At 38.3% G+C, this 21,410-nt stretch overlaps 1 protein-coding gene across 49 annotated transcripts in view; it reads left to right on the plus strand.

The window, feature by feature from the left end:
* TUT4 (terminal uridylyl transferase 4) overlaps positions 1 to 17,645 on the plus strand; it is a 129,988-nt gene extending 112,343 nt beyond the window's left edge. For 20 of the 49 annotated variants that reach the window (XM_016918374.3, XM_054666980.2, XM_054667014.2 and 17 more), the window contains 6 exons: positions 2,557 to 2,672; positions 3,911 to 4,134; positions 5,457 to 5,557; positions 9,464 to 9,911; positions 15,421 to 15,579; positions 17,009 to 17,645. In XM_016918374.3, the coding sequence (XP_016773863.1) occupies positions 2,557 to 2,672; positions 3,911 to 4,134; positions 5,457 to 5,557; positions 9,464 to 9,911; positions 15,421 to 15,579; positions 17,009 to 17,097 (1,137 nt within the window). In that variant the 3' untranslated portion in view covers positions 17,098 to 17,645. Of the gene's footprint in view, positions 1 to 2,556; positions 2,673 to 3,910; positions 4,135 to 5,456; positions 5,558 to 9,463; positions 9,912 to 15,420; positions 15,580 to 16,919 lie in introns of all 49 variants that reach the window. The other 29 variants (XM_063817524.1, XM_054666966.2, XM_063817520.1 and 26 more) reach the window with 5 other exon arrangements.
* Positions 17,646 to 21,410: the final 3,765 nt, after the last annotated feature.

Raw genomic sequence — 21,410 nt, forward strand, 5'->3', positions numbered from 1 at the left:
ATATTATAAAAGATTATATCTAATTATTACTATTAGCATATTTAACATTTCTTCAATAAAATTTTTTTGTGGAAATTTGCTTTCTCTCATTATGTAAGTACGTATATTACATCTTCAATTTTGTCACAGCACCTAAAAGATTTACTACTTGACTCTTTACAGAATAAGTTTGTTGGCCTCAGGTGTAGGCCGCCCTAACTGGGGCGGAAGGATAGAGAAAAGTGGATTCAAGAGATATTCAGCAATAGAATGGATACAACTTGGTCATTAATTAGAAGTGATGGGTGAGAGAGAACAAGTTCAGGATGCTTCTTAGGTTTCTGTCTTAAGCAGCTTGGGTGAATTAAGACCTTTATGTTGTTCTGGCAAAAACTAGGATGATGATTTTAATTAGCTACATTGATTTATCAGTAGTAATGAAGAATTGTATCTCTTGTCTTAAAAAAAAAAAAAAACACACAGGATGGGCATGGTGGCTCATGCCTGTAATCTGTTACTTTGGAAGGCCAGGGCAGGAAGATCGCTTGAGGCCAGGAGTTCAAGACCAGCCTGGCCAACACAGCGAGATGCTGTCTCCAAAAAACCAAATAAAACCAAACCAAACAGCTTCATTGGAATAGAGTCCACATTATATACAATTCACTGTGCAATTCAGTGGTTTTTGATATATATACAGGATTGTGCAACCATCCCCACAATTTAATTTTAGAACATTTTCATCTTCTCTAAAATAAACCCTTGTCCTCATTAGCAGTCAGTTCTCATTCCGTCTCTTCCCCTCTTCTCAAACCACTAATCCACTTTTTGTCTCTGTAGATTTGCCTATTTTGGACATTTCATATAAGTGAAATCATATGATATGTAACATTTTGAAACTGGCTTCTTTCATTTTAGTGTGATGTTTTCAAGGTTCCTTCATGCTGTACCATGTATCAATACTTCATTCCCTTTTATGGCTGAAAAATATTCCATTGTATGGATATACCACATTTTATTATCCATTCATCAGTTGTTGGACATTTGAGTTGTTTCTACTTTTTGGCTATTATGAATAATGCTGTTGTGAATATTTGTGTGCAAATTTTTGTGAGAATGTATGTTTTTATTTCTCTTGGTATATACTTAATAGTGTAATTGCTGTGTCATTTTGACAAATTTATGTTTAACTTTTCAAGGAACTGTTTTCTAAAGTGGCTGTGCTACTTTACATTCCCACCAGCAATACATATGTGTTCTAGTTTTTCTGCATCCTCACCAATACTTGTTATTGTCTTTTTAAAGCTATAGGCATCTTATTGGGCATGTCTCTTATACTTTTATCCTTGAGTTTAGGTAAATGTGAAAACACCTAAGTGGACATGTTCTCTTGACTTCCAGAAGGATGGACACTGTTAGGACCAACTAGTCTTTGTGACAGTGCAAAACTAAGCTAAAGTTTAGAAGGATAAGCAAGGTGCAAAGATAAAGCAGAAATAAGTCTGGTTCTAAGACTTTGGAAAATTATTTACTTCTTTTTAATTCCCTACCTTTTCTTTAGGTCGTTCCTCTTTACATAATACATGTTACATGTTCTTAAAAAGCTGTATTAAATCCAATCATATTTCACATAAACCAGAGAATTGCTTTTTTTGTTGTTGTTTATTTATTTATTTTTAGTTTTTAGAGACAGTGTTTTGCTACTTCGTCCAGGCTGGAGTGCAGTGGCTATTCATAGGCACAGTCATTATGCACTACAGCCTCAAACTCCTGGCCTTGAGTGGTCCTCCCATCTCAGCCTCCTGAGTAGCTGGGACTACAGACTTTTTTTGTTTGTTTGTTTTTGAGATGGAGTCTTGCTGTGTCACCCAGGCTGGAGTGCAGTGGCACGATCTTTGCTTACTGCAACCTCCACTTCCTGGATTCAAGCAACTCTCCTGTCTCTTCCTCCTGAATAGCTGGGACTACAGGCACACGCCACCATGCTCAGCTAATTTTTGTGTTTTTAGTAGAGACGGGGTTTCGCCATGTTGGCCAGGCTGGTCTCGAACTCCTGACCTCAGGTGATCCCCCTGCCTCAGCCTCCCAAAGTGTTGGGATTACAGGCATGAGTCACTGCACCTAGCCTACAGGCAATTTTGTACAGAGAATAATTCCTTTCCAGAAGTAGCCCCATTTAGCAGAAAGCATGAGTTTTGTTGTGAGACAGACTTAGCTCTACATCTTTTATGTGAGACTTAACCTGTTTTTTTCTATGGGCAAATGACCTGAACTCCTGAATCAGTTTCCCCATCTATAAAGTGAGGATGAAAATAGTATCTACTTTATTGAGATTTTTCTTATTCATCTGTAGCATCTTTGTGTAATGTCATATGGATGTAACTTGGTTAGTACTATTAGCAACTGTGATGATGATGATTGTGAATCTTATTTTCATATCTTGGGTTTTCTTACAGTGAAATATTTGTTGCTGTTATTTTCTTTGTAAAAATAAACCATGTTTGCATCTTGGTCTTCTTTCCATTTGGATTCAAAAGTTTTATAGTGATTCCTCCTAGTAAAATTGCATTTTCTCCCTAGGAGTACTTCTTTGATTCCAGAGTATTAACAGATGGAGAACTGGCTCCCAATGATAGATGTTGCCGTGTGTGTGGAAAAATAGGCCACTACATGAAAGACTGCCCTAAAAGGAAAAGGTTGGCAAATGAATATATATCAACATTTTGAGGAAAATAAATGAGAGGCCAATTTGTAGCTATAATTATGTTCAGAAATGTTTAAGTGAGAAAGTTTAGGGTATTTAATTATACCTAAGGTAAATGTTCATTTGAGTGGAATTTTGTAATAGGGTAAGATTTGTATGTGGTATAATAGTATCTTCTAACATTCATTTGTTCATTTATTCATTAATTCACTCCAGTTTTTTTTTTTTTTGTTTTGTTTTTTTGTTTTTTTTTGAGACGGCATCTCGCCCTGTTGCCCAGGCTGGAGTGCAATGGTGTGATCTCGGCTCACTGCATCCTCTGCCTCCCGGTTTCAAGTGATTCTCCTGCCTCAGCCTCCCAAGTAGCTGGGATTACAGGCGCACACCACAATGCCCAGCTAATTTTTTGTATCTTTAGTAGAGATGGAGTTTCACCAACATTGGCCAGGCTGGTCTCGAACGCCTGACCTCGAGGATCTGCCTGCCTTGGCCTCCCAAAGTGCTGGGATTACAGGCGTGAGACACCATGCCAGCCAGTTTTGTGTTTTTTTTAAATGAAGAACTGTTTATTGACACCATCTATGTGTTGGGAATTGTTCTAGGAGAAATAAAAGTGACCAAGACATTGGGTTCTTGCTGAGGATCTCACAGTCATGCAAACTGATAATTAAAATACAATTAATGGAATTCTTGAGATAACATGCTGTGAGCTATATTTATAGATCTTGGGGAATGTACATCTTCTATACTCCCTCAAAATACATCTACGAATTATAGTCTCCCAGGTTCTGTATACTGTAGTAGGTCAGGAAGATCTCTTTCTTTTGTCATCAAGTCTGGCCTAAAATAAAAACTTGCAACTTTTGAGACAGAACAAACTTCCAGTTTCCATCACTGCTATTTACTATTAACTTTAGTCAAGACACTTATCTTCTCTAAGCCTCAATTTCTTTTTAAAACTGGAGATAATAAATATCAACCTCTAAGGATTGTTAAAGGTTTAAGATTTGGTATTTTAAAAAATTTAATATAATATTGTTTTACAAAACTACTGGAAAACCGAGTTCCTGCCAAATGAGCAGGTGTGCCATAAATGTTTGTTCCCTTGCCTTCAAAAAGACGCATGAAATGATGGGCATGTTAGTCCTTTTGTTATTGTAAGAGTCCTGCATAGTTTGTTCTATGACTCACTTAATTTACAAGTCCCTAGCCCCACATTATTGGTATCAGCAGTTTACTGTTTAGACTAAAGAAGAAAGACAGTGAAGAAGAGAAGGAAGGGAATGAAGAAGAGAAAGATTCCCGAGATGTTCTTGACCCCCGAGACCTCCACGATACTCGAGACTTTAGAGACCCGAGAGACCTCAGATGTTTTATATGTGGAGATGCTGGACATGTACGAAGGGAGTGCCCAGAGGTCAAGCTGGCCCGTCAGAGGAATAGCAGTGTGGCAGGTAAATAGAAAAGGCCAAACATAGTTTCTGGTAGAAACGAAGTCATTTATGTTGCTTGCATGCTAAATGACCCTAATTCCTCTCTGTTGCAAACCTAATTGTATGATTTTGGACCTTACAATTTCTTAAAGAGATAAAATTTAGACAATGAGGCTTTTACTTTGAATAGTACTTGGATAAGTTTATTATCAAGGTCTCCACAGTCTGTTGTATTCAATTATCTCCCTGTAAGTATGTAAGTATTCTTTGGATTTTTATTTTTATTTTTATTTTTTTGAGATGGAGTCTCGCTCTTGTTACCCAGGCTGGAGTACAGTGGAGCGATCTCGGCTCACTGCAACCTCTGCCTCCCGGGTTCAAGTGATTCTCCTGCCTCAGCCTCCTGAGTAGCTGGGATTACAGGCGCATGCCACCACGCCCAGCTAATTTTTAGACTTTTAGTGGAGACATGGTTTCACTGTGTTGGCCAGGCTGGTCTCAAATTCCTGACCTCAGGTGATCCACCCGCCTTGGCCTCCCAAAGTGCTGGGATTACAGGCGTGAGCCACCGTGCCCAGCCTATTCTTTGGATTTGAGTCAGATTCTTCATCTGTTTCTCTCACTAACATTCTTTACAAGAGACTTTTTTCCTAGAAACATATTGGAGAATTATATTTCTTCCCACTGCTGTTATGAGAGAAGGATACCTGTTCATGTTATATTTCACAAGGAATTTTGAGAATTAAATAGTAACCCAAGTAAGAGTTTATTAAAAAAAAATAAGAGAATATTTTAGAAGTAGTGATTTCCAGTTACTCAGATTCTTACTGCAGAAAGGTTTGTGTGTGTGTGTGTGTGTGTGTGTGTGTGAGAGAGAGAGAGAGAGAGAGAGAGAGAGACAGAGACAGACAGACTCTTGTTGCCCAGGCTGCACTGCGTGGTATGATCACAGCTCAGTGCAGCTTTGACCTTCTGGACTCAAGTGATCCTCCCACCTCAGCCTCCCAGAATACTAGGATTACAGATATAAGCCACTGCACCCAACCAGAAAGTATTTCTCAAATAAATATGTTGTCTCCTTTAGAAAAGCAGAATAACATTTGTTCTTGCTTCTAGGATCAGTGTTATTTTTTTTCTTGATCTGCTAGTTTGACAAATAGCTTTTAAAATTAAGTAGCTCAGTTGCTGCAAGTCCTTCGTTAATATACTTAAGGTTTAAAAGTCCAAGTTTATAAAATTGCCCAGATATTGGAGATTCTTTTACATAAGAAGGGAGTTTATTTATTGTCATTTCTCTGCTACTTTCCTTATCTGTTGATTTTCTTTGTGATGCCTTCTCTTAGCAGCCCAGCTGGTCCGCAACCTTGTAAATGCTCAACAGGTGGCTGGTTCAGCTCAGCAACAGGGTGATCAGTCCATAAGGACTAGACAGTCATCAGAATGTGTAAGTACTCTGCCTGTGAATGTGTTAGTCTTGACTGATGATAGCAGTATCTTTAATGGGTGATAGTGTTTTCTCTCAGACTGGCAAATACAATCTTCCAGATTACACAGTGCTTTGTATATATGTCCTTGCTAGGCACATAAGGTGGAATGAGCATTCCTTTTGGAATAATGTAGATCTGGGTTTCTGTCTACAGAGAAGCTACTTAATTTACATGAGCCTACTCTTCAGTTGTACAATAACTACCTAATAAGATGGATTAAAAATAAGGTAATGACTGTGAGGTTTCAGACTTTGCTTAGTGGAAAAATATCAGTACCATTAATAAAAATAGACCAAAAAATTGAGATGTTTTAGGCATTTAGTGTTGTTAGGGCAATATACACATGGCATTTTGCTTGCATGAAACTTCTGTCTTCTCATAGCTTGACCTGTGGATACCTAGTGAAATACACCCTGTAAAAAAACAGTATTGAAAGAGAATTCAGACTCATAAGTTTATTTTACTATCTTTTCTTTTTTTTTAAGATGGAGTCTCACTCCATTGCCTAGGCTGGAGTGCAGTGGCGTGTTCTCGGCTCACTGCAACCCTGCAATCCACACCCCTGGGATCATGCAATTCTGTCTCCATCTCCTGAGTAGCTGAACTGCAGGCAATACTATCACGCCCAGCTAATTTTTGTATTTTTAGTATAGACGGGGTTTTACCATATTGGTCAGGCTGGTCTTGAACTCCTGACCTCAGGTGATCCACCTGCCTTGGCTCCCCACAGTGCTGGGATTACAGGTGTGAGCCATTGCGCCCAGCCCAGACTCATAAGTTTAATATTGTTTGTTGAGTTGCTCTTAACCTTTGTGTAAATCTATATTCACCTTGTACTTCTTAATTAATAATGACTCTAAATAACACTCTAAATCTGACATAATATTCAGTGCTTTACACTTAGCAAATTTAATCCTTGGAGTGGCCATGTGAAGTGGTAGGTATTAGTATCATCAAATTTTACAAATTGGGAAACTGAGAATAAGAGAGTATAAAAATCAAACCGAAGTCTTTCTAGCATCAAATCCATTCACCGTTTAACATGCTAAATCTAATGTGATTTGTATTTTAGAAAAAACTTTCAAATATTTGAAGAATATTAGGGAGAATCTTTGGAAAACATTTAGGAAATTTTCCACCCTCACCTCAAACACTTGAATACCTATTATGTGCTTGATACTTTCATAAACAACAATAATCACATTTAATGTAGTTAACATTTGTTGAGTGTAAACTATGTGCTGTACATGCATTCATTGTTTGTGATTATAAAATATTTCAAAAGTACAGAAAAGTGTAGAAAATAAATCTCTATGTATCATTACCAGGCTTTAACAGTTTTTAACATTGTTATTTTAGCTTTATTAAAAAATCACCCTCAGTTGAAACCCCTGTACATTCTTCTTTGATCCCATTCCTATCTTAAAAGCTTCCTACCATCCTTCCCTTGCTACAGAAATGTATCTGCTATCTTGGACTTGGTGGTTATATGTTCCACATGCATTGTTCAGTTAATCTTCTCAAAAACCTGAGGCAAATTCTGATTATATTTTATAGGTAAAGAAACCGAGGTTTCAGTTTGCTTGCCTGAGGTCAATAGACACTTGGAATCAGAACGCGAACCCTCAGGCTCTCTGTCAGCAAAACTTATGCTCTAACCACTTTTCTATGCTGCCCTAATTTTCATTTTATGCTACTAGTCCTCACTTTTCTCTCACCCGTGCTTTCGGAAAGAGTCTGTCTAATGGACATTGCTATTCTGATGTCTAACAAAGCACGTCAACATGTCTAAAATATAGTTAATCTTTCCTTTCAACCCCCAGGACTTGCCTCTTCCTCCTGTGTTTTATATCTCGTTGAATGATCCCATTTTCTATCTAGTTTCCAAAACTTTTCCCTTTCCTTCAACCTCTATGTTCAGTCACTAAGTCCTGTTGTTTCTGCCTTAAAAAAAGCTAGGTGTTTGCCTCACTCCTGTAATCCCAGCAGTTTAGGAGGCTGAGGTGGGTGGATCACCTGAGGTCGGGAGTTTGAGACCAGCCTGACCAACATGGTAAAACCCCATCTCTGCTAAAACTACAAAAAATTAGCTGGATGTGGTGGCAGGGAACCTGTCATCCCAGCTAGTTGGGAGACTGAGGCAGGAGAATCACTCGAACCCAGGAGGCGGAGATTGCAATGTGCCGAGATTGCACCTCTGCACTCCAGCGTGGGCAACACAGCAGCGAGACTGTCTCAAAAAAAAAAAAAGTATCTCACAGCCATTTGCTTCCCTCTATCCCTGTTTATGTTTCCTTAGCCTAGGCTACTATCATCTCCTAATCAGTCTCAACAGCCTTTTAGCAGTCTCCTAATCAGTCTCAACAGCCTTTTAATTTTTACTTATCTATTCATTCATTTTTGAGACAGCGTCTTGCTCTGTTGCCCAGGCTGGAGTGCAGTGGCACAATCATGGCTCACTGCAGTCTTGACCTCCCAGGCTGGGGTGATTCTCCCATGTCAGCCTCCAGAGTAGCTGGGACTCCAGGCATGCACCACCACACTTGGCTAATTTTTGTATTTCTTGTAAAGATGGGATTTCGACATGTTGCCCAGGCAGGTCTCGAACTCCTGAGCTCAAGTGATCTGCCTGCCTCAGCCTCTGAAAGTGCTAGGATTACAGTCTTGAGCCACTGTTCCTGTCTCTCATCAGCCTTTGAAAAAAATTCTCTATTTTATTCTTATTAAACCAGGATAATCTTTCTAAAGTTCAGATTGATCATGTTCCTTACCTGTTTAAAACCCTTCAGTGGTTTACCACTGCACTTAGGATATAGTCTAAATTACAAGGCTTATAAGACACTTCATTGTCTTGCCCCTATTTAGCTCTTCAGCCTCGGCCATTCCCCTGCCATTATATATACTCCAGTAATATTAAACTTCTTTCAGATTCCAATTACTTTAAAAAGCCATGTGTTTTCATACCTCTAGACCTTCAATCATATTGAACACTCTTCCTCTCCCCTTATCTCTCCCTTCTTGTATCAGACTGATTTCTGTTTACCCTGAGTCTCAGCTAAAAGATCACGTTTTCTAGGAAGCTTTCCCTGATTTCTCTTCTCTCCTTCTCCCAAAGTGACTTTAGGTGTTCCTGCTCTGGGATTTCATTATGTAGTTGACCCTTGAACAAAACAGGTTTGAACTGCGTGAGTCTACTTATACATGAATTTTTTCCAACAGATTGTGGTTGGAAAGTACAGTATTCCCAGGATGCAAAACCCAAGTATTCAGAGATCCAACTTTTTGTATATATGGGTTCTGTAGAGCTGACTGTGGGACTTGAGTACAGGATTGTGGGGGTCCTGGAACCAATCCCCTGCATATCCTGAGGGACAACTGTACACTGTACATTCTTTATCATAGTACTCATTATACTTATTATGATTGCTTATGTAATCTTTATCTGCTCCCTTCCTTATCCCCCTTAAACGTTGAGCTCCATGAGGGCATACATGTTGGTATTACATTTTTATTACCTAGAACAATACTTAGTACATAATTGACACAATAAATACTTGTTGAGGGACTGAATGAAAGTGACTATGAGATATTTAGATGGAAGTTTTGAGTTTGCAATAGGAAGTATGTGTTCTGCATGATGGGAACCATGTCTGGGCTCTCTTTTCTTTGGACAATAAAACAATTTGTGAGGCAATACCTACTTGAAAAGGGGGTTTGAGTACCTTGGGAAAAAGTAATTATTTGTTATGATATACATCATAGAGTTCTGTTTTATAAAGTTTTTAATTTTGTATTTTATCTCTACTTTTATAAAATTAAGATGTTTATAAATTAATTAAAAAAAATTTTTTTTTTGTCTGCAGTCTGAATCACCATCTTATTCTCCTCAGCCTCAGCCATTTCCACAGAACTCTTCCCAGTCAGCTGCTATTACTCAGCCTTCATCTCAGCCAGGATCCCAACCTAAGCTTGGCCCACCTCAGCAGGGAGCCCAACCTCCCCATCAGGTCCAGATGCCACTGTATAACTTTCCCCAGTCACCACCAGCTCAGTATTCTCCCATGCACAATATGGGATTGTTGCCAATGCACCCTCTCCAGATCCCTGCCCCGTCCTGGCCCATCCATGGCCCAGTGATCCACTCTGCACCAGGCAGTGCCCCCAGCAATATTGGCCTGAATGATCCCAGCATCATCTTTGCACAGCCTGCTGCCAGACCTGTGGCAATCCCTAACACGTCTCACGATGGACACTGGCCCCGTACTGTGGCTCCAAATTCCCTGGTGAACAATGGTGCAGTGGGGAATTCAGGTAACCTTTCCTTTTCTTCTTTTTTATCTGCATGTCTTTTCTTCTTTTGTATCTGTCTGTAGAAACAATGTGAGGAAAAAGAAGGAAAGCAGTATTTGTGGAGGGGACAGTACAGGATTAGATAAAGACTAAGAATATGGGCTCTGGATTCAGACTGCCTGGATTTGAATCCTGGCCCTGCCATTTATTATGTAGCTTGGGCAATTAATCTCTTTGTGCATTGGTTTCATCTGTAAAATAGGCCATCTAACTCACAGGGATGTTGTAAATGTTAAATGAGGTGTAACACACATAAATGTTAGCTATTATTTTAGTATTTTAAAAAATTTTCACTGCCACTCAGTTTGGTGTATTATTTATTACACAGTTGATGAAATTGAAGAGTTAAGTAACTTCACTGTCTTACTGTCATGGTTAATAATGGTAGGTTGGCCGGGCATGGTGGCTCACGCCTGTAATCCCAGCACTTTGAGAGGCGGAGGCAGGTGGATCACCTGAAGTCAGGAGTTCGAGACCAGCCTGGCCAACATGGTGAAACCCCATCTCTACTAAAAATACAAAAATTAGCTGGGTGTGGTGGTGCACGCCTGTAATCCCAACTGTGTGGGAGGCTGAGGCAGGAGGATCGCTTGAACCCAGGAGGTGGAGGTTGCAGTGAGCCGAGATTGCGCCATTGCACTCCAGCCAGGGCGACAGAGCAGAACTGTCTCAAACAAAAAAAAGATCAAGGAAACCAAAAAAATTAATGATGGTAGGTCCAAGAGTTAAACGAATTTCTTTGTTCAAAACTGTGCTGCTGCATGCCCTAGACACTATTTTTTCTCAGGAACAATTCTTTAAAAAAGAAAAATAGTTTTTTCCTGATATCTAAGTAATACATGTTCATTATAGAGTATTTGAGAAATAAATCATCTATCATCTCAATTCCTAGACATAAATACTAAGGAATATTTTGGTGTATTACTATTCAGTCATTAAAAAAAATTGCATATTTAAGAAAATAGTTGATACATGCTATAAATCTAGTTTTACATCCAGCTTTAAAATACACACACACACACACACATATACACACATACATATAAATATTTATACACACTTAAACATACACAGGCTGGCACTGTGGCTTACACCTGTAATCCCAGAACTTTGGAAGGCTGAGGTGGGCAGATCAGTTGAGGCCAGGAGTTTAAGACCAGGCTGGCCAGCATGGCAAAACTCTTGTCTCTATTAAAAATACAAAAATTAGCCGGGTGTGGTGATGCATGCCTGTAATCCCAGCTACTCAGGAGGCTGAGGCAGGAGAATCGCTTGAACCCAGGGAAAGAGAGGTTGCAGTGAGTTGAGATCATGCCATTGCATTCCAGCCTGGGCAACAGAGTGAGACTCTCTCAAAAAAAAAAAAAAAAAAAAAAAAATATATATATATATATATATATATATATTTAGACAAAGTCTCAAAGTGTTGTCCAGGTTGGAGTGCAGTGGCTATTCACAGGCCAGTCTAGCACACTACAACCTTGAACTCCTGGGCTCAAGTGCTCCTCCTGCCTTAGCCTCCTGAGTAGCTGTGGGACTACAGGCATACACCACTGTGCCTGACTTATGCCCAACTTTTTAGTGATAATTATTTTTATCTTAAGAACTATTAGCACTTTGGGAGGCCGAGGCGGGTGGATCACAAGGTCAGGAGATCAAGCACATCCTGGCTAACACGGTGAAACCCCGTCTCTACTTAAAAAATACAAAAAATCAGCTGGGCGTGGTGGTGGGCGCCTGTAGTCCCAGCTACTCGGGAGGCTGAGGCAGGAGGATGGTGTGAACCCAGGAGGCAGAACTTGCAGTGAGCCGAGATCACGCCACTGCACTCCAGCCTGGGCGACAGCGAGACTCCATCTCAAAAAAAAAAATAAAAAAAACTATTATGGAAATTTTGAAACATACACAAAAGACAGTAAAGTATATAATGATCCCCCCTCCCCATTAACCAACTTTAACAGTTATCAATAATTTGCTATTCTTTTATCGGATTCCTAACCATTAAAAATATTTTTGACTTGACTGATCAAATCTCAGACATTGGATCAAATTTGCTTTTTAACTTCAGTTGTGTCACTTAAAAAAAAGTCATGAGATCATTGCCATACCTAGTATCATCTAATACCCAATCCTTGTTCAGTTTTTCCTGTTTATCTAAAAAAGTATATAGTTTTTTGAGACAGTCTCGCTCTGTTGCCAGGCTGGAGTGCAGTGGCACAATCTCGGCTCACTGCAACCTCCGCCTTCTGAGTTCAAGTGATTCTCCTGCCTCCTGAATAGCTGAGACTACAGGTGCGCACCACCATGCCCGGAATTTTTTTTTTTTTTTTTTTTTTTTTTTTAGAGGGAGTCTTGCTTTGTCACCCAGGCTGGAGTGCAGTGGCACGATCTCAGCTCACTGCAACCTCCGCCTCCTGGGTTCAAGCGATTCTCCTGCCTCAGCCTCCCAAGTAGCTGGGATTAGAGGCGCCCGCCACCACACCCAGCTAAATTTTGTATTTTAGTAGAGATGGGGTTTCACTATGTAGGTCAAGCTGGTCTTGAACTTCTGACCTCAAATTATCCACCTGCCTTGGCCTCCCAAAGTACAGGGATTACAGGTGAGCCACCGCGCCTGGCCCTAATTTTTGTATTTTTAGTAGAGATGGGGTTTCATTCACCATGTTGGCCAGGATGGTCTCGATCTCTTGACCTCATGATCCGCCTGCCTTGGCCTCCCAAAATGCTGGATTTACAGGCGTGAGCCTCTGTGCCCAGCCTAAAGAAGTATTCCTATTATCGATTTATTTGAATCAAAATTAAAACTGTGTGTTTGGTTTTTATATCTCTTTTTGATTTTTATCTCTCTTAACTGTCCTTTATAACAGTTGCTGCTTCTGTTTTTTTCCCAATATTAACTGTAAGGCACTGTAGAATTTCCCATATTCTGGAGTTGGCTGATTATGTCTTTGTGGCATCATTTAATGTGTACCTCTGTCCCTGTATTTCCTGTAAACTGGGATTTAGATTCAGAGACTGGATTAGATTCAGGCTCTTTCTGTTGGTAAGAATGCTGCTTGGTGGGTCCGTGTATTTCCAGTTTCCTCACTTCAGAAGGAACTTACTGTCTGGTTGTAACTATTTTAGTGACTTAAGATTGATCTGTGAGTTAGGTTTTATCAGCCTGTTTTACCCATTATCAGGTTCATCATTTTTACTTAATAGCCTTAGCTGCCATTGATAATTGTTGCCAGTATCCATTATTTTGCTATCTCCAGCTTCTTTTGGAACAATGCAAGTAAGGTATTTTGCTGAGCAAAAATGCCAGAATATGGTAACTTAATTAGATTTCTAAGATCAGAGGATATATGGCATACATGGTCCTTCTCATATATCATTCAACATGTTTATTGTGTATATGCCATGACATGCACTGTGATAGTCACTGAGTTATAGAATCATGAAGACAGACCCACTGTTTTGCCCTTTGATGTATCAGCTCCATTTTTATAATTTGAAGTCTTCCATCCCCCTGCAACTTGTTGTTCTCAGTGTTTTAGTCACAGTGAACTAATTAATGTCCCACAAACATACTGTACTGTCTCTTACCCCTGGTTGCTTATCTGAGTTGTTCCTTCTGCTTGGAATGTCCTCTCCGTTACCTCTGCCGCTCACTCTCACCTTCTTCTGTGCTGCCTCAAAGCTTGGCTAACTCACTCATCCTCCATTTTTAAATTTAGATCACTTTCTTCAGGAAATCCTTATTTTCTTAATATTCATATTATAACATTTACTGTGCTGAAATTGTCTGTTTACTCATCTGCATAACCCATTAGACTGAACTTCTAGAAGCAAAAAGTTGTTTGTCTGTCATTTTCTCTCTAGTAGTGAGTTTAGTTTTCTCTTTAGTAGCCTGCCATGTTCCTGTTATATAGTATTATTATCTAATAAACTATACTTAATATTATTCATTGTATAGATACCCAATTCATAATTGATATTAAAGCTACAGTTACACTGTGTTGAAAATGGAAGGACTGAATGGAAATATATTAAAATAATAATCATAGTTGTATCGGAGGAGATTATTATGAGTTTTTTTCCCCCATTTTTCAAATTATCTTTAATGAGATTGTATTACTCATTTTATAGAAATTTTGGGTTATGAAAAACAGGCAAAGGGGATTGGAATATATCTTTTAAAAATACCCTTTTATGTTAAAACATCATTTCTCATTTGGTTATGACCTAATTCTGGATATACCGGTTTCACTTATTTTTGTAAACCCTGAGCCCTTCAGATTCAGCCCTTAGTTGTAACTTGGCTTTTATGAATTCACAGTGAACTAGCTGGTTTGCTTACCTTCTGAGAAGATTCAGCTTCTAAGAATGCAGTTCACACGGGCTTTAGTTTTTTTGCTGCCTACTCTTTCCTATCCCGTACTTAATTTGAGTTCCTGCTGGGAAGTTTAGTGAATAAGGGCAGTTATTCCCTTTTATTCCCTAGCACACTGTGACTCTGAATGAGAAAAGCCACCAGAATGATCCAGAATATAAACTTGGTACTGCACTTCGAAAAATGTACTTAAAGATACATTTTAAAGGGAAATAGAAAGATTTGGGGGGATAGTTAGCCATACAAAGAATAGGACTTACATTTTTTGAGTACCTACCTATATGCTAGCTCTTGTGCAAGCTACTTTCTTTTGGTTATCCAATTTAAACCTCATAATCTGAGGTTCAAAATGGAACCTTAGTAGTTTTAGGAAATGAGATTTGAGCTTAGACTTGTTTGGCCTCAAAGCCCAAGTTCTCAACCATTATGCCACAATGCCTCAAGCTTGTAATGGGATCTCCTTCCAGGCCAAGATATAATTGATTCTGGGATAGTTGGCATTGTCTTTAGGATAAAATCTTAAGTTCCTTTGCATGATGTACTAAGGTTTTTTGAAATGTATATCCCCACCTACCTGTCCCGCCTTTTCTCTTACCACTTCCTCCATCACTCCTGTCTCTATATTGCAGATTGTTGTGCAGTTCCCCAAATTTGATGTGCTTTCCTGCTTTCAGGCTTTTGTACATGATAACTCCTTCTCTCTGAAATGCCCCCCACCCCCTCCCTATTTTGCCTAAATTTTTCCTTGTTTTCTAGAACTCATATTAGTCAATCATCTTACGAAGACTGTCTCTAACCTTCAAAGACTGGATTAGCCCTCTCTTCAGAACATTTTGCCTGTTCTACTAGCAATTATTACATATTGTTGTGTATATATATATATATATATATATATATATCTTCTTGTATGTCTCTTATGAATAATTTGAGCAAATACCAATGCTTTATTCTTTAAAAAATTTGTTTGGTATTCTCTGAATTTAGCATAGTTCTTAGCCAATGGTAGGTACCAAATATATCTTTGTGGAATAAAGGGATATTTCAATGAATGAACTAATGTTTTTAAATGTCTTTTTCCCTCTTGTTGAAATGCAGAGCCAGGCTTTCGAGGACTGACTCCTCCAATTCCTTGGGAACATGCACCGCGTCCCCATTTCCCCCTTGTCCCAGCTTCGTGGCCTTATGGTTTGCATCAAAACTTCATGCATCAGGGAAATGCCCGATTCCAGCCCAACAAACCTTTCTATACTCAAGGTACCACTGCTTACAAATTAGTTAACAGGCTTGGGTGGGTTTTATTCTGGGATAGAGAGCCTTAGTGAAGGCCAGGATCTGGGAGTGAAAATTCATGAATTCAGTAAACATTTACTGAGAGATTATACTGTGTCAGATGGTGCTAGGTGCTTGTAAAACAAAATCTCCATTACTTGATGCACACTTTATTAGGAAAGCCAGACATGTTAAATAGAAAAGGAGTTTAGATGAATCAGTTAACATTGCCTTAGCAAATCCAAACAGGATGTGGATTTAAGATTATTACATCACAAGATTTTGACAGTTGAGCTAGATCTTGAAAGAGATGCAGGAATTTTTTTTTTGCCTAGAGATGAGAGAGGAGGAGGAGTATGCTTAGCTGAGAGATTAATATATGCAGTCACTGAGTTTTGCCTGGCATAATGAAGAAGAGGAGAAAATATTAGGGCTAGAGGACGGAGGTATATGGGAAAGATGGTGATAAGGCTAGAGAGGGTAGGCTTAGACCATATTATGGAGTTTGGACTTGGTTTACTGAGCATTGGGGACCTAATTAAAGGTTTTTAGTGGAACGAAGACATAATCAGATTTGTTTAGTAAACGTAGGACTTGAATGACCTTAAAATTTATTATGTTCTGCTGGTGCTATTGTAGTACTAATAATGGCTTTGACTGGGTAATGAATATTACAAAGAATTCCTAGAAACTTGGAGCATTTTATCTAACCTACTTGCCTCAGAGGTATTTGTTCTTATAGGCATTGTCTGAGTCTGGCCTTCAGCTCCTTGTTAACTTAGTTCAGAACACTTGGGTCAGAGTCAGTATAGTTAAACTAGGAGTTCAAGAAGTTAAAACAGGCACTCAGGAAATGCTGATTGAATGAAATGATAACTTAAAGGGGAAGTGCCTGGTATGGTCTCAGGCTTGTTATATTTAAGCCTTCTTAAACCACCCATATACTACTGGGGCATCCCTGTATTGTAGAGTGGCAGAGCCTTGACTGTGGTTGAGCTCTTCTCTTGAGCAAAGAACTGGGGCTGAAGGAAGTTACTATTAGTCATAAGCCCTTTTAGGAGGGAAGAGTCTGCAACTCTTTTCTAGTGGGTTTTTTCCCTTTGATTCCTCCTCTCCATCTTTCGTGTCCTCTCCTTTTTTCACATACAGGTATTTCCTTCCCTTCTTCATTTTTCTCACCACCCTCTCAAATGTTTTGCAGCATGCTTTATCACCTCCTATTATATAAATAGAAAAAAAGAAAGCTAACTACAAGTTAATTCTAAGGTGTTGTCAGATAAACAGGCACAAGCCTTTCAGTTTCCTGTCTGTGTTGTATCCAACAGACAGATGTGCCACCCGTCGGTGTAGAGAGCGTTGTCCCCACCCACCAAGAGGAAACGTGTCGGAGTAATGCGAGTCCATTTTCTTTCAGCTGGTCTACCGATGCACAGCAACCAGCCAATCCTGCTGTCTCAAGGGTATCCGTACCTCAATGTCAGTTACATTCAGCAGAAAAAGTGACATTTAATGGAAAGCAAAACAAATCAGGTCCTGATTTAAAATTTTAACACGTTTAGATAGCTTATTTAAATTCTAAGACTGTTTTTACAGACTGTATTATTTGTATATAAATATGAACTATAGTTTTTACTAGTATCACCAAATTGAGTGATACAAATTTCATCTATTTTATTACCCTATTTTTAAGGGAATTTTATGTTTTGTTTAACCTTGATGAATTGTATAAAGAGAGAATTTAAAAAATTACATTCTTTATTTTCTATTAGCTGTATTCATACTTTGGTTGCTTCAGACTTTATATATTGTTCTTAAAAGTTAGGAAAGAATTTCATGTGTTTTAAATTGTCACTTCTATTCTTTACAGAACCTTGTAGTGCCAAAAACTTTTTAAAAGGTAAAAAAATAAAATAAAATTACAATATGAAGATTCAGATTTTTTTTCTTTTCCATACTTGTATATTGAACATTCAAACTTGAATGGAAAGTTGATTTTGTCTGTATTTGAAGTACTTCTATTTTAAGTTAATAAATCTTTTTGACAAGTTAAATTTGGTTAATCTGTTGTATAGATGATGGAAATATTATGTAACGAGATTTCTTTTAATTTCAGTGAATAGAGCATTCTAAATCACAGATTTTAGTTTTAGAGATTCAAGTATCATTTCATGTCCTTTATTTGGTTGGATGTTCACAACACCCATATGAGGCTGATAGAAGCAGAAGCCATTTCCATTTTATCTTTGAAAATAAAAACTGAAATGCAAAGCAGTCAGTAAATTCCAAAAAGCAAACTGACATGCTGGAGTCTGAATTGAAAAGTATTTGGAAAGAGAGTTTTAAAACACTGAGACTAATATTGGCAATTAGAGTGGAGGGAAGATTACTTTTTTTTTTTTTTTTGAGATAGAGTCAGTCTCTGTCACCCAGGCTGCAGTGCTGTAGTATGATCTCGGCTCACTGCAACCTCTGTCTTCTGGGTTTGAGCGATTCTCCTGCCTCAGCCTCCCGAGTAGCTGGGATTACAGGCACGCACCACCACACTTGGCCAATTTTTGTATTTTTAGTAGTGGCGGGGTTTCACCACGTTGGTCAGGCTGGTCTCGAATTCCTGACTCAGGTGATCCACCTGCCTTGGCCTCCCGAAGTGCTGGGATTACAGGCGTTGAGCCACCGCACCCAGCCCAGACTGTATTCATTTTGAGTCCTATACTTCCACCTGGAAAGCACACTTGCCAAGATGATAATTATTTACCAGTAATACTTGGAATTATTATTGGGTATTGGAATTCAGACTCGAGTTGTTGGTGGCATAATGTTTTAGCTGTTTTAGCAGTGAGGTGAGGTAATTTTCTCTAACCCCTTAATTAGTCCGTCCAGTTGCCTGGGATTTTAGGCTAAATGATGCTATATATCTATTTGGAAATGTGCAGAGTAAGTAGATAAAAATGTAAGGACAGTGGGTCATCTTTGCTGTGCTTCCTCTGATATACATTACTTAAATAGGAGACTGCTTGGGCCCTTGACATATTTTGCAACATGGAAGATATTTGAAACCTATTGCAGGAGGTTGAGGGTATTCATGCTGTATTTACAGCCCTGAGTTAAATATATTTACTATTTTTTTTACCTAACCTGAGTTAGGTATATTTACTATTTTTTCTTATTAAAGCGTCAGCATCCTTCAGAATCCTATTAAGTGGTGGACTTAAATCATTTATTAACAAGATACCTGACCCAACTATGCATTCATGTTAAAATGACTTGGAGCATTCAAGATTTAAATTAACATTCAATACTTCATGTCCTTCCACATCTTGGAGAACAGGTAATGACGTATACAGGGGTGTTTATTATTCTCTTTACTTTTGTACATACAGTAGGCCCTCCATATCCATGGGTTTTGCATCTATGGATTCAACCAACCACGGATTGCAGATATTAAAAAAAACTGTGTCTGTACCGAACTTGTACAGTTTGTTATTATTCCCTAAACAATATAGTATAACAACTTTTCCCACAGAATTTCCATTGTATGAGGCATTATATGTAATCTAGAAATGATTTAAAGTATAAAGGAGGATGTGCATAGGTTACATGCAAAGACTACACTATTTTATATCAGGGACCTGAGCATCCTTGGATTTTGGTATATCTGCGGGAGGTCCTGGAACCAACCCCCCACCAGATACCAAGGGGACGATTGTATTTGAAATATTCATTAAAAATAAAACAACTTCCAATAACAGAATGCCCCAACCCCTCAGCCTTTCTTCCTTAAGGAAGGCAGTATAATACCACTTGGCAAAACCTATTAACTGGCAACCTAGTAACCAACAGCCTAGGTTTTACTTATATGATAGTGTTATAGATACTAGTTTTCAGCATCTCATTTGCCCCTCCTTCAGTAACTGCCAGTGTTCAATAATTGGCAAAACTGTTCTGTTGAAAAACATATATAGTTTAAAATTGATATAGTAGAAACTCAGATTTTAAGTCTGCAAAGTAGATTATGAGTTCAGATTCATTGTAGAGCAGTTAAGTAGAAAATTATCAATCTTATACAGGGAGAACACATACATTTAAGACCAAATTGTTTTGAAATGTTCTGTTTAATGACATGGAGATTAGTATTTTCCCTTGACATTAGGGTTATTAAAAATATAAATATGTACTGTATATTTTTTATATCCCCTACAGATGGACATTTTTGCTGTTTCCAGTTATTCTTATATATACATATTATATATGTAATGTGTAAAATGATGATGGGATAAAGCTATTTGTGTGTACATGTAATTATTCTATTAGGGTGAATTCCCCTAAATGGGATTACTGGGTAAAAGGATCAAAAGTCCTAAGGTTCCTGCTACATATTGCCAAATTGCCCTTCATAAAAGTGGTTATCAATCTGTAGTTCCAGCAAACAATACGTAAAATGTGTTGGTATGCTTATAAAAAAGCTTTTAACTCCCAACAACTCATTTCTTCCTTGTAAAAATTAACATGTTTATTGTAAAAAGAAAATAAGCATTATATAAAAGTACAAAGTTTAAAAATCATTCAAAAGTTCATCAGCCAGAAAGAAGTACTATCTGGTGAACTTCATTCATTCCAACCATCTCTCTTAATCATACAGGCACATATATACAAATAGTTTTACAGAAGTGGGCTCATATGCTATATTTAACAAATATAGCAAATTAACAAAAGGAAAACAAGTGTGAAACTGAAAAAATGCTCAATTTAAATACTTTTTTCCCCACAAGAGAATCTAGTCTTGTAAGATTTCTCCTAAAATTAAGGACAATTACGGAAAACAATAAAGAGGCTATTTTTTTTCTAGCTTCATATATGTTTTAATTAGAGACTGTACGTGATTCCTGCTATGAAAGATGAAACCAGCACACTCTACTTGTTATTTCTATATAGACAGTGTTCATAATATTTGACTTTATAATCATTGCCCATTATTTTTAAAGTTTCTGAAGTGTTTACTAACACTCCTTTTACTGATTCTTTGTTCCTAAGTCCTTAATTTGATTCATTTCTTCTTTAGTTGAATTTCATTATTGGGCGGTTTTTTCCCAAAGACTCATGATTTGTACTTTTAAGTTCTTACAAACTTGAGAACATCTATAGCCTTTGTATTTTAAGACAACTTTGGCAAAGTATAAAATTCCTGGCACACTTTTTCTCAAACCTTTGGAGCCTTTTGCTTCATTGCCTTCTTGTTATAAGATCTGAGACCATCCTGACCCCATTTAATTCTTTTTTCTTTTTGAGACGGAGTCTCACTCTGTTGCCCAGGCTGGAGTGCAATGGTGTGATCTCGGCTCACTGAAAGCTCCGCCTCCCGGATTCACGCCATTCTCCTGCCTCAGCCTCCCTAGTAGCTCTGCCCGCCAGCACACCCAGCTAATTTTTTGTATTTTTAGTAGAGACGGGTTTCACTGTGTTAGCCTGGATGGTCTCGATCTCCTGACCTCATGATCCGTCCGCCTCGGCCTCCCAAAGTGCTGGGATTACAGGTGTGAGCCACCGCACCCGGCCAATTCTTTTTAAACCATCAGAATATTTCTTTATTCTACATATTATTTCTCTTTTCCATTTTTTATTTCCTCCAGCCTATTTTCTCTGTGCTGTTTTATGTTTTGTGGTTTCTAGTATAAGGCCTTTAAACTCCACCAATCTTATTTTCCATCTCTTAATCCCTTTTGAACTTTTTTTTTTTTTAAAGAGATCATGTCTGCTGTCTTTTTTGAGCAGGTGGAGAATTTCTGTCACATTAACCTTTTTGAGGGAGTGGGCAATCT

Source organism: Pan troglodytes, chromosome 1, assembly GCF_028858775.2.
Source record: "Pan troglodytes isolate AG18354 chromosome 1, NHGRI_mPanTro3-v2.0_pri, whole genome shotgun sequence".
In the NCBI taxonomy this organism is placed as follows: domain Eukaryota; kingdom Metazoa; phylum Chordata; class Mammalia; order Primates; family Hominidae; genus Pan; species Pan troglodytes.